The 24,815-nt window shown below is 36.5% G+C and overlaps 1 protein-coding gene across 1 annotated transcript; it reads right to left on the reverse strand.

The window, feature by feature from the left end:
• Nucleotides 1-2,388: 2,388 nt before the first annotated feature.
• On the reverse strand, nucleotides 2,389-22,869 carry LOC148941420 (melatonin receptor pdcr-1-like). The gene is made up of 2 exons (XM_089104166.1): nucleotides 22,731-22,869; nucleotides 2,389-3,266 (listed from the first exon to the last, which is right to left on the reverse strand). Exons 1-2 carry the CDS (start codon nucleotides 22,867-22,869, stop codon nucleotides 2,416-2,418), a joined length of 990 nt encoding a protein of 329 aa, XP_088960292.1. The 3' UTR covers nucleotides 2,389-2,415.
• Between the last annotated feature and the right edge of the window lie 1,946 nt (nucleotides 22,870-24,815).

The following is a 24,815-nucleotide window of genomic DNA, read 5'->3' on the forward strand; positions in this document are numbered from 1 at the left end:
ATATATATATATATATATATATATATATATATATATATATATATATATATATATATATATATACATATATATATATATATATATATATATATATATATATATATATATAATATATATATATATATATATATATATATATATATTAACAGTGATGGAAGTAACTGTTTCTATTAGACGCCTTTCAGAGACAAGTCTGATATGTTTGTAATTCATCTACGAACTTTCATAATCCTGAGAGATGAATTTAGTTGTCTTTTTTTCCTACGGGCCTTCTTCGGATTGTTTGAAATAAACATTGTCTGAAATGTCAATTATGCTGAATTACGATCCAAATCATTTTTCTGCGCTGATGTAAAGGGTCCTAGAAATTTTCTTATTTTGCACTGATTTGCCTGCAATCAATTCTTCTCTTATATCTTATAAACATTCCTTTAAAGATAAAAGTTATTGCCGTGCCTTCAAGCAATAGGTTTGGTGGGATACAGAGAACTTCTTCCCGCTAAGAACAATTCAAAGGACCTCCACCTCTACCAACAAAAATTAATAATTTTGGGCCTATCAATGTGTTTTCTCCTTTTAAATACCCTGAAAAATCTTTTTATGACCCCCTTCTTCAGGGATCAGACCTGATTATTAGTTATAGCGCCATTTCCTTTTTGATTAATTACAGGCAGCCCACGAAATATCCAGATTGTTAATTAGTCATCATAATTAAGTGTAGCGTTTACAATGATCCAAATAATAAATTGCTTTGGTGTCAAAACATTGACCTATGGCTTAATAGGAGAAAGGGGAAATTCTCATTTTATTACCGTGTCTGTAAGAAAAAATCAATAGGGGATTGACAGAATGTTTCTTGTAAGAATTTGCATGGTCATCCTTAACTAGGCCTATACGATTCCGTCAATCGATTGACGTGTGTTTCAATCGTGCTTCCACTAACCCTCCAATCTTGATCAAAACTTGTTTTAATTTAGTTTTTGATTCGGGTTGTGAAGCATCTGATATGAAATGCATTCTTGCACTGACTGTTCTTTCTTCCCTTAAGTTCGGCCGTCCTTAAACGCAAAAAAAAAGTTAACAGGAAACATCGTTGGTCTAAGCAGCGGTATAAAATGAGAAACCGCTACACTCATTATCATTTAATTGAGGTTCTACGTTATACTGAACCTGATGATTTCGGTTACTTCGTTAGAATGGAAGAAGATAGTTTTACTCTTTTACCTAAGTAAGTTCGGCACAAAACAGAGAAAAGGGACAGATATGCGTGAGGCGATTCCTGCAATTCAAAAGCTTTCAGTCACATTAAGTTACCTAGCTTCGGGTGCGGATTTGGAAGACAAGAAGTTTCTGGATTCCTTGCCTTTAACGGCAAACCTATCCTGTCAAATGCCACATTGCTTTATTTCGGTCAAAGCAGTATTTACTTTTCATCTTCCATAATCCAGGGTGGTTCCAGTTTATTGTATTCCGAATAGTAATTAAAATTATTTTAACCTATACAATATGTAATTTTTTTCAGTAGGTTAAATTTCTAAGAATTGAAAGACACAATTTATATATAAATTTTTATCAACTATCATATGACAGACGGAGATATATTCCCATAAGCATTTAGGATCAACATTTTAAAAATTTTCTTTTTTCTGTGTACTTTAATCTTTTTTAAAAACATTTAATATTTTGACATTGGTCAGTCAAGATATCCCTGTTCTTGACACTAAATTTACCAAAAATATTATATTTTTGAAACAGCAAAATACTGCCAATGTAATTGCCATGTTACTAAAAGACTATTGAGGTCAATTTATATATTTATTATACAGTTCAAATTATAAAAGAAAACCTTCGTTTTGGCCTGATTAGATTCAGAAGCACATGAAAATCACATTCGTATTTTAGCCGGGTAAGAAGCGTTATATTTTTTCGCTAATTTAAAATGCATATATTCTTCTTTTTTACATAGATTTCCGACCTTGCAAATGTCGAAAATTAACTTTGCAAATAAAAAGTCATGCTTACATGGTATTCGGGGTTATTCACAGCCCCGAAAAACAAATTTTTTAAGATTGTACCTCAGTTTTCATGAAATTTACCTATTTTTGCTTTCTTCTGAATCAAAAAATTGTTTTAATTCATGATACTATTTTAAACGGTGTATTGAAATAGAATCGTATTGTTATTTCGTGCGTTTAGTTATTCCAACCTCGTAAATGTGAAGGAGTAAATCAACAGCTGAATACAAAAAGTCAAACCTAAAATAGAAACCATCCTCTTAACAGTTGGGCAATTACTAACGAGGGGAATGGTCTTCGAGACTACCATCTCCCTCAAAAGTAAAGAACTTTTTATTGCGTACCTATATGTTTGATATAACTTGAGTGTTAATACTTTACTTTTAATCTAAAAATAATTTTAAACTGGCACTGGTACACTCTCAAAAAACGGTTCTTCGCCTTGTAAAAATTCACTTATTGCACTTCTTTGACAAAAAACACTCCTTAGGATCAAGGACATTCCATGTCGAAAAGTTGGCTGCATCATAAAGTATATTGGAAATTTCCAAAAGCTATTTGAAATGGCGAACCAAAACAGAATAAAATTTAAAGGTGCACTGATCGATTCATTACTTATGTTTTCGTATAACTTCATGGAAATATAGGGAATCCAGGCTAGCCAGAACGCAATGATTACAATGAAGGACATAACATGGTTAGGGTTGGTTAAGGTCTCTCCAAGAGCACTTTCATAACCCTTTCCCTGCTTTGTTATTACAATCTTAAGCTTTCTCATTTTACCAAATACAAAAACATAGCAAAAAATAACGGTGCATATAGTAGGAAACAACACTAATATTCCGAATGTTATTGAATAGGCAGGCATATTATTCCACCCAAGATGGCAGAATTTAGCTTTCTTGTCAAAATACGGCTCACCGAAACCAAGAAGAGGTGGACAACATCCTAAGAAGGCTGTTATCCAGCTAAAGATAATCCAACACTGACATCTAGTTGATGTTTGAACTACCTCGTAACGGGATTGTTTCTTAATTGCTAAATATCTGTCAACACCGATCCACATATAAGTATATACTGAAACAACCCACAATGATGTTGATATATATCCTATAATCGCGCAGCTTGTACTGTCATATGGCCAAAAACCAAGATATGCAGTCGAAGCAGATGCTGGCAGCACTAAGGCACCACAGATGAAGTCGGCTGTCGAAAGCGATGAAAAGTAGTAATTGATTATATTTTGACGACCTGAAAAATATATAATTATGTTTAAGTGTCTATTTTTTGTCATCGCCAAGTGACACCACATCAATCGAAACACTCGGTTTTTAAAATTAATTTGTATTTAGTGGCCTGTCTGAACGCACTTAAACTCCTGAAGACTACAAAATTTTGTTTTAGTTCATATACAGGACCAGGGCCGCATGTAGGGGGAGGGTGAGTTAGCAGGTGCTAGGCATTTAGAGAAAGGTCACGAAAGGAAATTTTTAGTATATTTTTTTTTTTATAAACACATTACACTACAATATAGCTAATAAATCGCTGCAAACCTAGAATTTATTTTGTTATATATATAATTATAAATGTACAAGACTAAGAAAAACCTAGTAGACACGTAAATCTACTGAATTAATGGCTTCTTTCGCTGGATCTTGTGAAAGCATTGAACTTTTTGAAATATTTCAGAAATATTTGTTTTCCTCCTGAATTTAAAAAGTATATGCGATACTAAAATATAAAAGAAATACAATAGCCAAATCTGAGCAGTGAAAAAAAACTAAACAGAAAACAAGCGTAAAAATGAAAAGCAATCATTTTAAGATTAAAATCGCTAGTAAGCGAAGAAAATCTCTAAGCCTAGTGACAAGTCACTAAAGTTTAATCGGTTGGAAATTGAAAGCTCTAGTGCTATTTTTAAGAGTCAAAAGTGATTGCAGGGCAATCAGCACCCCCACCCATCATTTTCCCAAACCCATCTAACCAAGATTTTGAGACAGCCATTTTGATCAGCATAGATGGGTCCAGTATGCATGTCTTTGGGAATTCAAATCACCCCACAGCCCTTAGGGTAGGAGCTATAAGTTATACTAGTTGCCCATTGTTAACATCATTGTATGAAAATAACAGTGGCGATAATACACGAAGAAAAATCATTGTATGGTAAATCAAAGTCAACTCACCCTTCAGATGCTGTGCAAAATGTAGGGGAGTTGCGGTTAAGAGAAAATATAATGATAGAACGGACAGACTCAGAAAATAAATTAAGAAGATATAGTGACAGAGAGAATCAGAATAGGCCGAGTAGCAGGAGTAGTAGAAGCTCAATTTCCGGCCAAGGCTCGCGAAAAAGTAGTCATGTAGATATGACACAATATATATTAAAGTTAATGGAAGAAGATAGAAAAGAAAGAGAGAGAGAATGATAGAATAGCCAGAGAAAAAAAAGAGGAGGAAGATAGGAAATAAAGAGAGACAGAAAGAAAAGAATGAGAGAAAGGGAGAATAGCTAGAGAGCAGAGGAAAGAGGTTGACAGTATAGCGAGAAACAAAAGGAAGAGGCAGATAGAGAAGAAAGACAGAAAATCAGAATAGCTAGAGAACGTAGGGAGGACGAAGAAAGAGAAAGAGAGACAGAACACCAAGAGTTTAAAAGAACTATGATAGGCCTAATAGAAGCCCGCTGGGGAATTCCAGAAACTGAGATTTTATCACAACTAACTTCTAGGTTATCAAATAGCCATAATAGTTTGTCTAAGGATCAATCGCGAGGAAATGAAAATTATCAGACATTAAATGCTAAAACAGAAAAGTATGCAACATCGTTAACATGGCGGGGAGGTGGACTGAGTTAAAGACAAGTTTGGAGGCTGAGCCACGACATGCTTAATATACCAGTTCGATATGTTGATATCCAGGAAAATGGGATGCAGAAGTGGCTGACCCCCATATCATTGAAAATAAGACGGGCGAAAATGATTTTTCGGGAAATTTTTCAGAAAATAGAAAATATTAAAACACAATTAACGAATATGAAATGCCGACAAATATATGCCAAAATGAAGCACTGATCGTACCAGAGAAAAATTAGACGAAATTTATTGTACGCGCTGTTCTTCGTTAAGTTCGAGAAATTTTAGTGCAATATGAGAAGCCAAATGTCAGATTTCAATTCCCATTTGATAACGAAATAATTGTTTCTGCAGTAAAAGCAAAGAAAACTAAAAGAGAGAAAAAAGATGCAAAGCGGAACTACAATAAAGAAACGCATTCAAAGATGGTGGACACGAGTCCAAATCAGATTTAACGATGATTTATTATTTTGCAAAAACGACAAAATTGAGAACGGTGAAAATAGAAAAAGAAATGCAGAAAAGAGACAAAATTTGGAGATTCAGCCTGCAGTGGCGAAAAATAAAAAATTAGATGGGCTGTGCCTAGCTAACATGAATAAGATAAATTTTTTGGGGGAAACAGAGGGCCGAGACTCATAGGGAATAAAACAAAATATCATAAAATAGAGTGGAACAGCCTACAACAGGTTGGGGAAAGGTTGGGAGAATGTCGAGTTGGATTGGAAAATCTTAGGAAGGAATCTGAGATTAGTCCTATCAACTATAAGGGAGATTTGGTCTCTTTTGCGGGGGGGGGGGAGCCCCTTTGGGAAACCATGAATGATGGACGATTCGATCAACACACAGCTGTTTGGCCAGTTGTGACCCTGTTGCCGGAATTTTGTCGCCCTAATCTGGAGTCCTTGGGGGATACTCTCTCCCAATTACTTCATATTTTACCCAAACCTTTGTCCAGTAACCCTATTCATCGTTATTACTTTTCATGGCAATTGACAATTATTTCCGGCAAATCTAATTCGGTATCTAAATTTCCTCTTCAGTTGGTATCAATGCCTATTCTTCATCTGATTATCCCAGGGGAGGGAACCCAGAATGAACTGATTAATGATTCGCTCAAACTATTCGCTGATTTCCCTGTACTCTATTGTTTTCACTGGCCTGTGTATTTTCGGCCTTGGGTTAGTTCAAATTGTGCCAAGGGGCAATTTACATTTTAAGTGAGATGTGGTGTCGCTTCTACCGATGGAACTTACGAGGCTATTGCAGCCAATTTTTCACGATGGCTGGCATCATCGAATGTAACAGAAACTGATTCTCTGCTCCTCTCAAATGTAGATTTGTGAGAGCAAGAAAAGTTGTATTTTTGATTGTGCTGAGCACGGTCATTTTCTGCGAATCTTGGGAACTTCAATATTCAAAACCTAATGGGGATGCCATAAAATAGAGACCATGGTGGTTCTACAGTACAGACGTGTGGATGACGACGACAGATCCTGAGCCAAGCGGTGGAAGCACAAGCACTGGTGAAGAAAGAAGACAAATGGATTTTGTAAAGTTGAAGTTCAGTGTTATGTTTGTAATGGCGGACCAGCGAGGCGCATGGGTAGTCATTTATCTTACGGGGGGAGGTGTTGGGGTTCCACCCCTTGTTTCTTTTCTTTTCAGATAAATGACCTGTTTTCTTTTCTGTAATTACAGTTGCCTATAAGATAATGCTCAATCGTATGTTAAACTCGTCGTCAAGGCAACCATTTTGAAAGAGAAAGTAAATTACTTTGATTATAATTAAGTATGAGTCATCGCATGGGCTTTCTAAAATTCAAGTCATTGATTCTGCAAGTATGTGTAAGGACAATTTAATTGAGGGACCTGACACATATGAGTGCCCCGTGTTACATTGAGTCATACCTCAAGTGCCCAGATTCTTTTAGTGTTAAATATTTTTTTTAGTCTACATTGGGACCACGTTTATGGAGTCTATTTTTTCAGAGTTCTGATATATGTGTGATCGTGAATGCAGTAAGCAAACTTTCTAGATAATCTTTGACTTTTTAGCCTAGGTGGAGTCCAAGGAGATAGTTAGAAATATTAGTGGTAACCCAGGTTGGGTACCCTTGGCCTTAGAGTTTGGCCATTTGACCGTTCGATCACGTTATCATACCCTGGAGCAGGGTATATCGTGAATTGAGTATTTACATACCCTATATTTACAGAACCGTTGTGGTAATCGCGGACATCCCATTATAATATTGGGCGCCAGTGAGGCTTTCCCCTCCAGTGAGTGGGGTAGCACCATTTTTGCACCAATAAGGGGTGACACCCGTACCTTATTACCTGAATAAAAGATCATATAACATTACCTCCAGGGTTTACAAACGCCCTCAAGGCCAATGGGCAAGGGTTTTAAGTTTTGTCCTGGAGGTATATAAGGTTTTTTGGAAGAGGTAGTCGTGTGAGCTTCGAAAGTGGCTTATTTGACTGGAAATGAGGAAAAACTCTCCTTGGCTTAGATTATGCTGATGATTTAAGCATCCTAAATGAAAGTGTGAGCAAAATGAATTAACTTTTTGAGGTGTTTTGAGTTCAGGGTGCTAGAACAGATATTAAAATTAATGTCAAGAAGACTAAGTCACTAAGCATACAGAAATTATTCCTTATGTGGAAGGAGCTGTCCCCTCCTCAACGCCTTGCTCTTTACGCTAAGGTTTTGTCATTGTTTTAAAACATAGAGTTGTGAGAAAGAGTCAAACTTTAGCGTAAAGAGTGAGGCGTTGAGGAGGGGACAGCCTCTTCCCTATACTGAATAGTTTCTGTTCGTTTTAAGTTTTAATGTCGCTCCTTACTTTCAGTTAAAAAAACTTGTTTTTTTTAATTATTAGTAAAGACGGTGGGAGCAGTGTATATATTAAGAGTGGAATAGCCTAGGCCCAGGGTTTTTTTTTTTTTCACAATTAAAAAAAAGTTCGGAAGAATGGGAATATAAGTCTGCAACCAAAGATTAGAATATTAGAAGCTAAAGTGATGACAGTGGTCAAATATGGATCTGAAGCATGGGCGCTCCAACAAGTGGGTGAAGATTTTCTTGCTGTTTTCCAAAGAAATTGCCTACGGATTGTTCTGGGTACCTGGCCGACTGACCGTATTTCAAACATTAGGCTATATGAAAAATGTGGTTCAATCCCGCTTTCTAGGGCTATAATGAAAGAAAGGTTGAGATGGCTAGGGCACGTTCTGCCGATGAAGAATGACAGATTGCCAAAGATTGTCCTTTTCGGCCAACCGTCTAGGGCTAAAAAGAAAGCAGGTTGTCTGCAGTTGGGATTGGAGCATGTCATAAAGAAATATTTAAAGGAAATGGGAACTTCCGGGGAGGGTTTAAAAAGGGAGGATTTGAACAGATTGGGATGGAGGAAGAGCGTGCGTACCTGTGTTGGCTTCAGGCCGCTTGGTGCTGCGGTTAGTTGTTAGCAGTAGTAGTAGTAGTGCCCTTTTTAAGAGCCAAAAGTCGTCGAAGGGAAACTAGCCCCTGCCCTCTTTTCCCAAAAAGGATTCGATCAAAATTTTGAGATAAGCATTTTGTTCACAATAATCCAAAGGTGAAACAACAATGCCTCCTGGGTTGGCAAACCCCCCACAGCCCCCAGGGCAAGGAGTGTAAGTTAAACAGGTTGTCCATTGCTAGTATATAAGGTTTTTATGGAAGGGGTGGTCGTATAAAGTTTTGGGGAGACTAATTTTATTTGAAATTAAAAGTTCTAGTTCCCTTTTTAAGAGTCAAAAGTGATCGGAAGAAAACCAGTCCCCCCCCCCCCGCACCCTTTCCCCCAAAATTTTTCCGACAAAACTTAGAGTTGGCCATTTTGTTCAAAATAGTCCAATAGTCAAATAAATATAGTTTTGGGTTTGATAACTCCCCATCAGCACTCGGAGCAAGGGCTATATTTTATGCTAGTTTGTGTAAATTTTCGAGAAGGGTCATTGGATTGGGAGCGGAAATTTCTTTTGGCTTTCTGAAGAGTCAAAAGGGATTGGAGAATGACCAGCCTCCCCCACCCCCTCATGGACTTTTTTCCCAAAAGCATTCGCTCAAAATTTTGAGATAGTGATTTGGCTCAAATAATCTGAAATTCAAATAGCTATAAATCAAGGTTGAAAAATCCCCCCAGCACATAGGGCAATTAATTATTAAAGTCACCCACTGTTAACATATAAGGCTTTTGTGGAGGGCTGGTTTTATGAATCTTGGAGGGGGGTCATTCGAATTGGAAATCGAAAGCACTAGTTCCTTTTTTTAAGAGTCCAAAATAATCAAAGGGCAACAAGCCCCCCCCCCTCCCCATGCCCTTTTTCCTCAAATACCTCCGGTCAAAATTTTGAGACAGCCATTTTTTTTTTCAATCAATTAAAAAGAAAACTATCCGAAAAAAGAAGTTTTTCGAAGAAAAGAAAAGGTCATGTTAAACTTATAAACAGGAAAAATAAAAACCTAGAATAATTCAAAGTCGAAACGACCAAAAATTACTATTAAAGAATAAATAAAACCCAAAACGAGCGAAAATTAGATAAACAGCCAGAGCAAACAAACTACAGTTTCATAGCAAACATAATATAAATGAAAAAATAAATCTTAAAACGAGTAAAACTTAAATTGAATATGCAAATCAAGCTTAAAACGAACAAAAATCTTTTATTATTTAATACTAAATGAAACCCAAAACGACCATAAATTAGATAAACAATCATAGGCAGCGCGCTAGCGCTGCCTAAGTAAAGAACGATGTGGGAACAATGTGTTGTTTTTTTTTTGTTTTTTTTTCTCCATACCCGGGCCCGTCATTTCAAAGGAGTCGTCGTAGAAACTTCGAAAAGGGGTCATTTGCTTGGAAATTCGAGCGGCTATTTTCCTTTTCAATTGTCGAAAGTGTTTGGAGGGCAACTACCCCCCCCCCCCCCCACGCCCATCATTGCCCCAAATACGTCGAATCAAAATTTTGAGATAGCTATTTTGTTCAGCGCAGGTGATTTACAAATAGAAAATATCATTTTGAGGAGGACACTCCCCCACAACCCACGGGGCAAGGGTTTTAAGTTATGCCCTGAGGACATATAAGGTTTTTATAGAAGGTTTTGTCGTATAAAATTCAAAAAAAGGCTAATTCGATTGAAAATTAAAAGGGCTTGTGCCCTTTTTAATAGTCTAAATTGATTGGAGGGCCACGAGCCCCCCCCCCCCCACGGCCATCATTCCCCCAAACACGTCCAATCAAAATTTTGAGATTGCCATTTTGTTCAGCATAGTCGATTTCCAGATAGAAAATTAGTTTTTGAAGAGGACACTCCCCCACAACTCTCAAGGTAAGGGTTTTAAGTTATGCCCTGGGGGCATATAAGGTTTTTATAGAAGGCGTTGTCGTAGAAACTTCAAAACAGGCTCATTCGATTGGAAATTCAAAGGGCTAGTACCCTTTTCAATAGTCGAAAGTGATTGGAGGGCAACAGTAGTAGGGTAAGAAGTTCCATTTCTACGACGCCCCCGTACCAAACAGGTTTTTTTCTGGTAGTTAATTCTGTAGGTCATTACACTCTTTGCCAAGAGGAACGAGTATAACTTGATTGGTGATTAGGATTTGAATAAAAGGAATAGTTTTCTTTACAATTCATATTAGTAAGAGAATTGAATTCAAAGAGAATAGTTTTTATTTGAGAGGATATTGGTGGAGAAAAAAAATGAGTGGTGCATTTACATTATTGGAGATTAATGATGGAACCGACAGCAGCAGCAGCAACGATATACGAGGACCCACTGTGGCTGTGGAAATAACTGCTGGCTGTAGACTATGTCTTGAATGGGACATTATGTATGCGAGATACGCGATATCATTAAGCAAGTTTAAGCAGGAGGAGCAACTGTGTTTTGCTGGAAAAGTAAATATTCTCCATATAAATAAACTTCGGTCAGCATTAGATGTCCTATCGAAATATATTGATGAGAACAAACTGCTTCAGTTAATATTATTATTTTAATTATGTTCAATAAAAGTTTTTCTAAATCAATGTTATTTTTTTCTTTTTCTATAGTAGAATCGTTTGTTTGTTCTATAGTAAAAAAATTAGTGTCTTGGCCGTTCGAAGTTGGTCTTGAGAGAGTTATGTATCTCAAAAACTGATAGATTTTAGAAAGATCGAATCATGAGTAATATAGTTCTTTCGGACAAACAGTTGATTCTAGACGATGATTTTCTAGAGTTGTCTATTCAAAGGAAGATATTTTCGCGGAGAAGGCTTGTCGATGTAATGAAAACTTATTCTCCGTCATTAGACTATTTTATGAACCTTCTACATCTTGGTCCAAATGCATTTACACAATTTATTGATATATTGATCGCGACTGAGCAAAATGATATTGTGGATATGATTTTAAACATTAGTTTTTAGAAATTTAGGACTCTTTTTTTACAAGGAAGATGGTGCTCAAGGATGATTTACTCCTCTCTCTCTCTCTCTCTATCTCAGGCACTTTTTTGATGTTGATACCTCAGGTTCATTGTGGCAGTGAGAGAGTTAACACATGACAAAATGTTCCATACATGTCCGTTATGTATGTACACACAGGGCAGCTGGTCATCATGTGAGAATTGCACAATGATTGAGGAGTATGATGAAAAGTGTAGATTATGCAACCCGTGTAAATTGCATAGAGGATATGCTGTACAAATTAAAGGTTGTAATTCCTGTCTTGAAGAGGTGTGTGACTCTCATCCTAGAGTCCACCTATGCTCCAATTGTCATTATGATAAATTTAATCAGTGGGAGAGTACATATACCGGTATGATTGGAAAGAATCCTAACGGTGATTTTAGTTTATTGCTACGAGATTGGTATAGTCGTGGTTTTAGATTGTTATGGGAGGAGGAACCAGGTCAGCGATTCAACTGTTGGAACAACAAGAGAATATGGTTTATACGTCATTGTTGTGATGACATTGGGTGTTTTAATTATAATCCCACTGACTTTTATTTGGCAGTGACGGAATATCATTCGGCACTTGAGGACACTGTTTATGAAATTGCTTCAAATACGCAAATTGAAACCTTGGAGTTCTTTAGAATGAATGAGAATAGTATCATTGACTGTACAAACAGATATGACAAGAGTGAAGTCACACTCTACTGTAGAAAATGTGACCCTGACATTGCACTACATCAGGATCAGTACACGGTGAATTCAGATAATCTACCTGCACTAGTTGTTGTCGACGAATACCTAGTAGTGGATGAAATCTAAAGAGTAGAAAAGTCGTTTTATCATGTATATAATTTTTTTTTATTAATAAAAAATTTAACATACATCTTTAAAACATTTTATTATTATGGCACTAAAATCAATATTAAATAAACTTGTAAGTATATTATCCACTAGAAAGTCGTTCAATTGAGGTATGTCAACATAGATGTCGAGAAAATGCTTGTAGGTGAAGCCACGACATCTGAACATGAAAAAGAGTAGTGCATGAAAGCCACATGTCTTAGTCGTTAAATCCTGTACTCTTCGTTGATTTTTAATAAAAGTTTTCTCACTACTTTCAATAAAGTTGCTGATGTATGGAGTGTAGAATTTATATGATATGCCAAGAGGATCAAAAAATTCAACATTCTTCGCTGTTTGAAAGATTCATAGCCAATGGCCAGTCTTCAAAGTCGATGGACTGCTATTAACAATGATTAGGCTATTGTTAACACTTGGAATTTTTTCAATGAAGTCCGAGAGTATGCAATAGGACTTGTACTGGGACATGTATGGATCCATACTAAATACCTTGATTATTTGATTTGTGTTCATGGTGCAAGGTCTAGTAGAACACTGCCGTCGGGTGTGATTTCCCAATAGGTTTCAAATTGACTCAGTAATATTAGCGTGATACTCTCAGTCAGAGCATTGACAAATGTACACTCTAAACGTACAGTCCCAGTTCTTACTATGCTCATATATTTTGTGCCTGACAAGTTCAAAACAATAACCCAATGTTTTTTTGAACCCATTAAATTTGTTATTCAATTTTCAAAAAGTTTATAATCGTGAAATCTGGATCTCATACTCAACTCGTAGAGATTTATATATGATTTTTTGTCAAATAATAGAGAGTAAATTTGACTACCATTAACTTTGCACACAAGACTCCATCGACCGGAAAAATTAAAATCAAGTTGATAGTTAATCCCGAATCGAACGGCACTGCCACTCTTCACAAAGGCCAAAGCGAATTTTGATGGGATTTCTCCATTGATAAATGATGAATAGCTATAGCTACGAGAACCGCTGGCAATGTGACGTTGATTGGTGATTGTATGGGGGACAAGAAGTTTAATGTTGCTACCATTGGCTCTTAGCTTTTCCACTGCCAATGCAACAGAGCTCATAACTTGTTGTTTTCGAACGTGGAGAATTGCCGATGTGATAATAATATTTGCATCGGGTGCTGCAAGAAGTGTTTTTCTCAAAATGAAATTCGATGGGGCCATATGCAACTTTATTTAGATCTTGACATTGGGGGGTAGCCATTGGGATATATTGAATATCTCATGATTTAATTTTCCAACTAGATGATACTCCTGGGTCACTGCTGTAGTCAACTCACCGTCAGTATCAACACCTGTTCAATATTCATAATCCAATGATTGTCCTCTCATCTCCTTGTACGCCTTTGGCGTCATCATCATAAATTGTATGTAGCTTGCATAGTTGGATAAATTATTGCTAGTGCTCACCAGTGTCCCATTAATAAATGCATTAATTTGTTGGAAGAGGTTATGTAGAATACAGTTTTCATAGGAGAGACCCTCGCCGGCATTTGGAGTTGTATTATCTGACTTTTTCTTCACCACAACATTTAAATAAATAAATGTTGATGATAAATCAATGTAATAGTCTTCATTGGAAAATATTTGAAAGTGTATATTTTCCGACAAAGTTTGTTGGGGATGAAATTGTTCATACTAGCCATACTTAACACTGACATCAACATTTTCAGCATTGAATAAATTCAATGAGGAACTGATTGATGGATATGATTCCTTGTGGGGGAGATAAGTCATCTTAAGCGAATAAATCCATCTTTGATCTAACAATCTTTTTATTTTTCTTCTTCTGCTGCTGCTGCATATTACCCTTCGTTGTTTTATTTCTCAAAGTCCTTGTTGATGTCCTTTGCTTCCTGCCTGGGTGGAGACTGATGAGTGAATGACACGAACGCATCCTTTTCAATCCCTCCCCATTTTGTCGAGATTTTAATTGTTCACCAACGGCTCTTGCTGAAGATCTAATATTTTCCTTAACACTCTCCTGGAAATTTTTGCCCGACCCCCAGTCCTGTAGTATAGAGGCAGCAAAATTCGATGCAACAGGTACAATATATTTTCTGGCAAGAGGTAGTGCAGAATGAAAAAGCCTAGCAAACCAGCTACCAAGACCATAGCCAGACATTTTAGTACGCCCCTTGTGGTAGTCCAATCCATTGCCTATTTGACGTGGACTCAAAGCACCAACATAACAGTCAATATCGGGACAGACAAATGGAATTCTTCTATTGTTCATTTATTAGGTTATTGTACCGTCGTTGTCGTTGACAATGGGTCGAAAATGTCATGTAATCACTGTTAAGCCTTTTGAAATTGCTATTGGATCACCTAATTAAGTTCTTAGTGTTAACTGACAGAGTTCCAAATATGAAGTGTTTACGGGGATATACTGAAGATGCTGTATATTGTAGTGGTGAATATGTTCTTGATTGGTTTTTCGTTGAAGAACTCGTAGGAGGGGAACATTTGAATTACCAACCCGAGATGTTTCCACAAATGAAGCGTAGAGAAATATACAAGTGTCCGTGGAGAAGCTGGGTGCATAGTCTGCATAGATAACATGGTCACTACCACTGAAATTTTCTGTCTTAATAATACGGTTTTCAAAACCAAGAGACTCACGTAAATTCTCATTGAGGAAAATTCTTTCATTCTCAAATGGATTGGTAATATAAAGTCTCCTTTGTTCCGTTGAGTAATTGAAAGTGAAACCGCTTTTTTTTCGACTTGCAATTTTTTTGTTGATATCTCGACACAGTTCATGCATGTTATTGTATTCCCTGTAGGGGATGTTAGCAATAGGGTACTGATTAGAGTCAAAAGTTGCCATTGCACCTTCATCACCGAATTCAAACGGTCTTATTTTTATTTCATATTTACGACCCTTTCTCAGTATGTCGTATTTATTTTTGATAATAAATTCGACAAGAGCAAATTATTATGAATCGTCAATTTTGACGGTGAGGGAGCGTTTCGTCAAAAAATTACTTGTCGTATTAAAGTCATTGTAGAGAGGATCGGAAACGCTGGACATGAAAGTTACATATAAATAACTGGGCCTTGTCAATATCTTCAATACCAATCCAAGAATCAAACTCAGAGGTGTATCCTATACAGCGAACAAGAAACTGTTTCTTACCCCTGCTAGTATGTGTCTTCAATATTTTTTTTAATTTTATAGATTTCACTAGCATTTTTAACTTTTTGCAATTAATAGTCATAAAAGCCGCCGAGAATCTCTTCATCTTTGGTATCACGCAGGCGATAAGTTATGTGTTTAGTGTCTGGGATTTTTGCCACTTTAAAAAGTTCAGTGGACCACAAGTAAGTCCCCTTTTCAAAAACATTAGTTGTTCTATTAATTCAAACCTTATCACAAACCGTGAATTCATTTTTATTCTTCTTTTTGGCTTTTGATTCCTTGGAATTTTGTTTAATAAAGATGTCAGTTTTATCATGATCCGAATGATTAACTTCCGTTGGTGTAGAGTTGGACAACGATCAATGAGGTCGTTGCTTATACATTAACCTGATTTTATATAGATAATTAATAAAAGCTGGTGTATTTTTCAATGTACAGTATCTTAAAATTAAAAGTCGAAGAGTTCTTATAAATATTTCGTCCAGTGCTGCCCTTATAGGACTATGCTTTTGATAGAGCAGTGTACTTTATTTCTCTATTACTTTTGCAACATTAGGATTAACAAATTCACTACCACGATCCGTTTGAATTTTTTTTATATGAATCATTTTCGAGAATACTTTCAATGACCTGAGCACCTTCAATACCTCTCTTTGATCGCAATGGAATTGCATATGAATAGTGACTAAAAACACTGATTGCAAGTAAAATGTACTTTCACGGTATATTTTGACATCTTTGAAATTCATCTAGAGTCAAGAGATCTGCTTGCATTATATCCAATGGGTAAAAGGATTTAGTTTTTCGATATTGATTGGCACGAAGTCTTTGATTTCTATGCAGAGTATAACTTGGTTTATTTTGTAGATAGTCTTGTAAAATTTTAGGGAGAACACCTGTAACTTCTGACAGTGTTATGGAGGAACTTAAACTCCTCATCTCGACAATATTTTCATAAAGACCTTTAAGAACTTCAGCCATTTTGAACGTAAACACGTTGTGTAACGTCCGCTACCCTTTTGTATACTGGCTGCTGCTGCTGCTGGTGGTGGTGGTGGGGACGTTGACGTGATACGTCTTCGCTTTTGTCTAGCTAACAGTGGTGTGCTAGTATTTTCCAAAATTGATTTAAAATCTTCTTCTTCTTCAAGTTCATCTTTTAATGTTGATGATGATGATGATGATGCACTTTCATTTATTTTTTTAGAATTTGTCTATTGCCAATAAGACTTTTGGGGAAGTTTAATGTATTTAGAAATTTGTATAGACGAGTGTCAAATGATAATAGTCCTTTACGATTTGTAACCATGTCATACATTAAATCAAGTAGATTATAGCTCTGGCCCTGAATTATAATCCTTTCCCCAGTGCTCTCAACTTGAATTTGATCACTTTCCAAGAGATAGAGTAGGAGTCGTGTTATTTTTTCAACCTATTATTTGGGGCATATATTTACAATTTTAAAAAAAAATTAATACAAATACACCATCTTTAATTTTTTTACAGCACCAGCAGCAGCTGATTCTTGAGGAGATGATTCTTTTTTGAGATCAGCAGCAGCAGCAGCAGTGGGTTTTGATCGATAGTGTTTGCCTACTTGGAGAAGTGCATCTTGAAGTAAAATCAGTTTTTTATCATCATCAATAGTTTCATTGTCAAGGAATTTACTCAGATTTTTCTAAAAGTGTTCCAGGGGTGAGAGAGTTAGTTCAATTGGAGTAAATTATAGGGTTATGCCATTCTCTAGTTAAAATTATTTGCAGGTCCTACAATTATCGGTAGTAACAGTGTGAAAAATCAACTATCTATCTAACGAATATGTGTCTGGTTAAAATTATTCCCTTTGTGTGAAGTAGCCATAGAACGGAAACATGCCCGAGTTTGATGTGACTGCTGCTCAAATAATTCTTGCAGTTGAACTTTGCCCTTGGTCAAAATTAATCAAAGTTCAGATATTAGATTAATGAAATCATTGTCAATACCGTGTTTGAGTATTGCTTTTCTAAGCTGAGGTTTTGAAGTGCTTAGAACTGAAAACAAATGTCTATTTTCATGTAGTTTCTTCAGTGTCATGATAGTGACTAAGAGGTCTTTTTAGTGTTCACCGGGAGATATACGGTAATTTAATTGCCGAAAATATCTGTGACTACACGCAGATCCTCGGGTGTATTTTGATTAAGATCCAGCAGAATATAACCGTGGGGTTTATTAGTTGCCTGTTTGTATGCTGATAGTAGAAATTTAGGGTCACCGGGATAGATTCGTTTATTAAGAGTTATTATCGAACTGGAATCACGAAAAACTGTGTAGATGATATAGTGCGTGCAGTTCAATGCAATAATTTTAATACATTTTATCTGATAAAATAGATTGTGCAGAACTAGAGTAATGGAAATCTGTTAATGATGAGAGCGAACAGTGAACAATTGTAGCATTTGCTGAGATCATTGTTCAATAGATTCAGCCAGATCGTCAATGATCAGCCAAGAGTTTGGTTCAATAATGTTGAAAACATCAAGTCCCTGTATGAACTGTATCTGCATCGATCCCATGGCAGCAGCAATTGCTTTTATTTTATTGTATGACTCCTGCCAAATACTATAGCAATAGTAGATTTTTTTCGGCTTTTCCGCAAACATTTTATCACAATTTTTAATTATTTTAGTTAAGAGTGTTGTTTTCCCTGACATTGAGGGACCACACAGAAACGATCTGAATGATGTTTTAAATTGATACATATTCATTTCAAAAGTTCCCCTGCCCAACTGAATGGATAACCTAAGTTTGTAATGACTGTATTATTTTTTTTCCTAAGACTCTGTTCTTCAAGAAGACAAAGACAAATAAAAATAATCATATTTTTTTTCTTTTATTATATGACAATAAAAAAAAGTAACAAAAAAATGAAAAAAACAACACTTTTTTAATTTTATTAAACATAAAAAATACAACAACATTTATAACTTTAAAAAAAGAGAAAAAAAACAATTTTTTTTGCTTATAGAGAAAAAAAACAAAAAAAAACATTAAATTGTATAGGGCACTTGAAAAAATACACTTTTTTAAATTTATTTATAATAAAAAAAAATACAACAACATGTACATAGTTACATATATAGAAAAACATTTTTTTTTGTTTATATAGAAAAAAACAATAAATTAGAGATGGCACTTGAAAAAAAAAAATCTGCTCTAAGTCCAAAAAAAGAAAAATTTTTTTGTCGGTGCGCCACCCGCGCGGGTGGCGGCCGGCCCCCCCCCCCCCCCCGCGCCGCGACGGCCCCCCCCCCCAAAGGCCGCGAGGCCCCCCCCAAAGGTTTTTTAGGAAATTAGTTAGAGGACTTTATTTAAACCGAGACTTTCCCTGTGGGCAATACATTCGATCCGGTCTGAAGTTAAATAGTGTCCAAGGGGGAGGGTGGTCACACCATCTTGACAAACATAGACCTTGTCGGAAATGGTACTCATGGCTATTTTCTCTACATTTACAGTATAGTTCCTGTAGTTCAAGGAACGAATTGCCAACAATTTGGCTCGTGGAATTGTATTTTCAACAATACAATTCCTATAAATGTTCATGTCGAAATTCTTGTCCACATAGCGCGTGGGTACTCCTTTGCAACGTTTCTTGATTTCCTCGTCGTTTGTTTGTATAATGTACACCTTCGGACCGACAAGCAGAACACGAGAAATCAGGTCGCTTCTTATGTAATATTATAAAAATAAAAGCTTCTTGGGCGACCGATGTTTCACTAGCTCAGGGTAAATACCACCACTGCGATTGTGGTAGTCCATCCATGAACTGATGATTTAACCGTGTACCGAATCCTCAATTCTATTTGATGTTTTTAATTTTAACAGTAGAGAATCCGTGTCACTGAAGCAGACCTCTACTTGCTCCTTTTCAGGCAACTGTACACTAGCCGCATTATAGTATAATTCCAACTTGAGCTTCTTTTTGATTTCCAAGATAGTTCTGCCTGCAACACTATTTTTTATTCAAGACAATGCATCTTTGTTCCTATTCAAAAGTACCATGTCCGGGCCAATGATTGTAAAGGAAGTATAATTGGGATCGGCAATAATTCGAGCACATTGTTCTGGATCGGTCACAACGTCACAACGATTCCTATTACGAACACTCTCACACATTTTGCCGAAAGCCGAATTTAAAATGAGTTTATAAAATTCTTTTTCGGCTTTCGTCTGTGCTGCAAAACGTTTGCTGACGAAAGTGTCAACAAACGTTTTCAACTAAGGTTTTTGACTAAACTCGAGTGCTCGGTGAGCCTTTGTGACTTTTAAACCTTTGTTACACATCCATTTTAACGATATATTATTTACAACTATGTCTTTTTTTGGCAGAAGGTCAGCAATAAGTTTTTGTTTTGAAGGTGTCCAATGCAATCCGTCCACCTCGACTTAACACCTATTGCGATGACTCAAAGATTCCTTTGTCACTTGTCTATTGACACACGTTAAAAAAAAATACTTTACTGAATCGCGAAGCTTGACTGGTATCTCTCCATCTATTTCAAAAAAACATCCGACCGTTTCAGTCTCCTCAACACTGTCAATGTCAGTAACATGGGGATCTGGAGGGTCATTGAGCCATTTATAGTCGCTGCAAGGTAGTGCATAATGGGACATGGCCGAGGGGTAGATAGAATTCAGATCGCGGACCACTGCATTTTATTTTGTCCCTGTCTTCGCCCCCGTTGGTTTGTTTTCCAATTTACGGTCTCCGTTAAAAAAAAACCCCCCCTCATTTACCTCTCGATGAACAGGTGCTGATCAATGTCAGTGATTAACCCAATTTTTTCCCCACTAATTTTCAGGATGAGGTCCATCACTAGATGAGGCGAAGAAAAATAATACCCCAAATCAAGATTAAATTCCTCATAGATTTTATCCGTATTTTTACACATAATGTCTAACAATGTTAACACGTCACTCGACAAATACAGCTTGCAGTAGTCAAATCCATTTTTACACCCTCCCTCTGCCCAAACTTTTTTAGCAAAACTGTATTCCTCGGGGGTGCAACTAAGATCATGAAGACTGTCGTAAAACGATTCAATTGGAGGAATAGTCTCCTCGGCGAATCTCGACATGGAACAATAATAGTCATAAGGATAGATGCCCTTGACCGTTAATAAATCATATAAATCATTTGGAAATTGTTGCTTGAGAAGGGGGAAAGCATTGCAACCGTCATCGTTTTTCTGCACTTGAATTAATTCGCTCAATGATTTGGGGAAAAAACTGTAGGAATCTAAAAAGTGAATTTTATTCGTGTACTCAACACCGGCTTCAACAAATTTCCACATAAATTCCAAAACAAGCAACTTTTCTGCGGATTTAGGTATGATTTTGTACGTAAAGCTGTCTATCACCCATGCATCATCATCATACCCTGTTAAATTTTTATGAAGATATGACAATGCAGTTAACACAAACGTCAGATCGTAGGTAGAGTTCTGTATAAAAACCGGTAGAAAAAGTTGTTGTTTAATTTATAAATTACGCGAATTGTGAGTCCACCCCCAAAAGTTACTTTGTCCCGTTGACTTGGTGTCAATAAGATGATCGTGGTCCTACACCATGTTTTTTGGGGCTAAGGTACTCCTCAACTCCCAGAAACTTGGGCCCTTTTCCAGCATAGGTTGCTTTTTATCTGACAAGGTCATTGGATTATTGGTATGGCCTAATCGTGAAATTGCCCTGTTTGACGTTCTTATTACGGAAAACAATAGCTTTTCCATACTGACCTCCTCGTCCATTGTTAAAAAAAACTCTTCCAATAGCATTTTATTGTTGGCGTCGCGACATGCATGCGCATATGAGACCGAAACTAGATTTTTGCACGGGAATCTATGTTACCGGTCTTTTACCTCGGCATAAACAGGAATTGATTCATAGTACGGATAAATTTTTTAAAAGTTTAAGGTATATTTTTGATATTTAGTTAAGTTCAAAGAATCTTTGCAGCATACCGACATTTCTATAAGCGTATTTAAGTGAATTTTGAAATGTCCCATGTGATCTGAAAACGTTCGCTCAGATCTAAATGGGGAAAGGCACATGGGGCAATAGAAACGTTCACCTTTCTGAACGCCTTGACAGAGGAGTCGACTTATCGCCGTAACAGGGAAAAAATGACCATAAGAATTTACATCTTTGGGAGGCTCGTAAATAACCCATACCCAATTTTTAACATTTTCCACCCTCGGCATCCTCACTGAGTACAAAACCCCTTTTTTATTTTTTTTTTTCCCCCTCGCATAAACTCCAGTTTCATTCTGGAGACCCCCTCACCCCCACCCCCGAATTTACTTTTCTGGTTAGACTTGTCTGATTTATGTTAAGGAACACGGCTATTTTACCTCAAAAAAATAAAAAATTAATTTAGGGAAATTTTTTACACCTTTACGTGCAAGTCTGTCAAGATTTTTCATTGTTGACTCATCATATAATGTCTTATGGGCTGCTGCTAAAAATGCGTACTTAAAGCATTGCAGTCCAGTGTCAAATCTGAAACTCTGAACCCCTTTGGTAGCCGACAAATCTGGGTGGCATTTTATTCCTTTACCCCTCCCACCCCTTAAAATAAAGTTTTTTTTAAATCTACTGAGATTCAGATCCATGCGTTCAATGTATAAAATTGTTAACCCACTCCCCCTAGCGATAATCTTAAAAAGTTTTTAATTTTTTTTTTTCAAAAATATTAAATTGTGTAATTAGCTATCTTTTATACCTTTTTATAATGTGTGTCTACCTTTCTAAAAAATAAAATAAAACACTTCCCTGTATGTCCCTTGTTGTAAATAAACTTTGTGGTTCACCGATGCTTTAATTCCCCCTCGACCTCCCCATTTCTGGATCTGAATATCAATAAGTGCTCGAATTCTGTCGATATAACTATGGAGATTTTTCACGGGGTCAGTTAAAATAATGCTCGCGTTTTCCTCGGGAAGGCTAAAATCTACCCTGTACGCTTGCAAATGATTTAGAGTATATTATAACAGATAAAAATCAGGCAAGTATGGGGACGGGGCACGATGTTCCTGTACTGCCCTTTGTTGTTAAGGAATAAAGTAGCTAATTGTAAATGTCTCATTTCAAATGTCAATTGACAATTGAGATAATGTTGTACTACTACTAATACTCAACTGAGTCGTACTGGTGTAGGAGTGTGACAGGGACTTGTCGATAACACAACTCCCAGTCTGTTCAATAGCAGTGAGGGGATGTGGAATGAGGTCCCCTAGCATATATTCCAGGGTGTTTGGGGACAATTGGTCGAGCCAGCATGTATTGTCTTCTGATGGAATTTCGTTATGAGGACCCGGTTGAAATTTACTCTTAGGATCACCTAAATATTCAAGCATGAAACTATCTGCCCACTGTGGGTCCTCAAGAATGTCCATATAGCACGTTAAGTCCTCCATGCTGGCCCTTTTCTCAAAAACATCATTAAGGAATCCCTCATGCCACTTCATATTATCTAGAACCAGTGTAGGTTCATCCCTGAACTCTGCTGGTGGTGACAGAGTTGGTACTGTAAATATACCTGCTTCATCACTCAGTGGTGCCACTGGGAGTGCTATATTTTTAATCTGTAGAAAAAAAAAAGTTTTATTTTTTATGTAAAATAGTCATTATTTTTTATAGTTAATAAACTTTGTCAACTTCTCATAGTCATTGTCCCACCACCTGAAAAATTAAAAGAATAAGAAAAAAAAAGTTACATTTACTTATGTCTTTCATAATGTCAACTGAACATGTTAAAAAATATATATTTTTTTTTTAGTCGGGAAAATGTAGCCTTATTCTTAGAAAAAATTAATGGTTTTATTCCAAAATTTTTTTTTTTAAAATAAATATGCAAAATATGAGTCCAATTCGATTGTTTGAGCCTCTTCATTATAACTGTCAATGAAATTTGACCATTGTTCAACTGACGCAGTATGCTGTACGAACAATTGCTCCTCAGCTTCAGTTAATGGAAACGAACCCCATATGTCCACGGTTAGTGGTGTAGCTACTTTCTCAATAACCCGTATTTTCCTGTTTTTTTTGCCAACGGATGTGTTTGACCTGGGCTAAATAAATACATGTAAGAGAGAAGAACTTTTTTCTCCATCCTCATCAACAATTAAATTGCAATTAAAATGTTGGAAGGTCCTTTTTAGAGCTCCCCTCCCCCTCCCCCCCAACCCCTCCCGGGGAGAACCCTTGGGAACCGGGAGCTTCCTTCGAGGTAGGAGGATCGATACCCTTTCGAGTTGGGGGATATCAGACTTCACAACACTGTTCAAATAGAACAGTCTCAAATTCTTTCTCGAAAACACCTAAGTGTTTCACTTCATCACTCAATGATGTCGCTGGTGGTGCTATATTTTTAATCTGTAGAAAAAAAAAAGTTTTTTTATTTTTTATGTAAAATAATCATTTTTTTTATAGTTAATAAACTTTGTCAATTAAAATGTTGGATGGTCCTTTTTAGAGCCCCCCCCACCCCCCCAACCCCTCCCGGGGAGGCTCCAGTGGGACCTAGGAGCGTTCTTCGAGGTAGGAGGATCGATACCCTTTCGAGGTGGGAGTATTAGACTTCACAACACTGTTCAAATAGAACAGCCTAAAATTTTTTTCTCAAATGAATCTTTTTTTCAACGAAAATAATTGCCTGAGTTGGCTCAAAAATAGTGTTTTTTCTTTGCATGTGAAACCCATAATCGGAGATTCTTCAAAGGACTCTTCTTATCGCAAATACATATCCTGTTTTAAGAAGCTCACTTAGAATTCAAAGCAGATTAAAAGCGATGGGGAGATCTGATAAGAGTCCGGATGTGTGTGACAGTTTAGTATATAATATACGATAGTTTGAGAAACAGTGAATAGATAGTTTTTAAAAGGAATTATTACATTAGAATGCATCTTGGTTAGAAGTTACGAGGTAAGGTTTTTTTTTGTTATAGAAATGCATGAAAAGCATTCCTTTATATATACCGCTAATTTGGTTAATGAAAGAAAATGAAATAGTTTTTAGAAAAAAATTTTAAGTTTTTACTCATCAAAAGCTATGCGCCATAGAAAATTTAACTTATTTTTGAAAATAGGGATAGAAAAAAAAAATTATGTATATATACTTACAAATTCTGGATGGGCTTCTATATCTGAACTCCTTGGCAAAACTTGAAGGGGGTTAAGCTCACAATCGTCAGTATGCTGAGCTGAGACATATGAAGTAATCCATTCCCTTTTCAAGTTCCTTCCAGTTGACATGGAGCTAACGCTGGGGTCAGAGGACCCTGTCATTAAAAGATTCGCAGGCATTGGCTGGTCCAGGTCTTGTGTACTTCTAGCAGCGAATTTGATAACTGATGCTCTTGCAGCTTGCATTAATATACCTTCGCTATATCTTGCCCTCTTTTCAGAAGGGAGG

Source organism: Artemia sp. Qi Xiang Cuo, chromosome 18 (assembly GCF_049724085.1).
Source record: "Artemia sp. Qi Xiang Cuo chromosome 18, ASM4972408v1, whole genome shotgun sequence".
Classification (NCBI taxonomy): domain Eukaryota; kingdom Metazoa; phylum Arthropoda; class Branchiopoda; order Anostraca; family Artemiidae; genus Artemia; species Artemia sp. Qi Xiang Cuo.

Excerpts from the sequence above, each read along its gene's own strand:
- LOC148941420 (XM_089104166.1), bottom strand. The coding sequence starts at position 22,869 with ATGAAGTGGCATGAGGGATTCCTTAATGATGTTTTTGAGAAAAGGGCC. Across the intron at positions 3,267-22,730 it reads ATATTTAGGTGATCCTAAGA|GTCGTCAAAATATAATCAAT; the intron begins GTAAATTTCAAC and ends TATATTTTTCAG.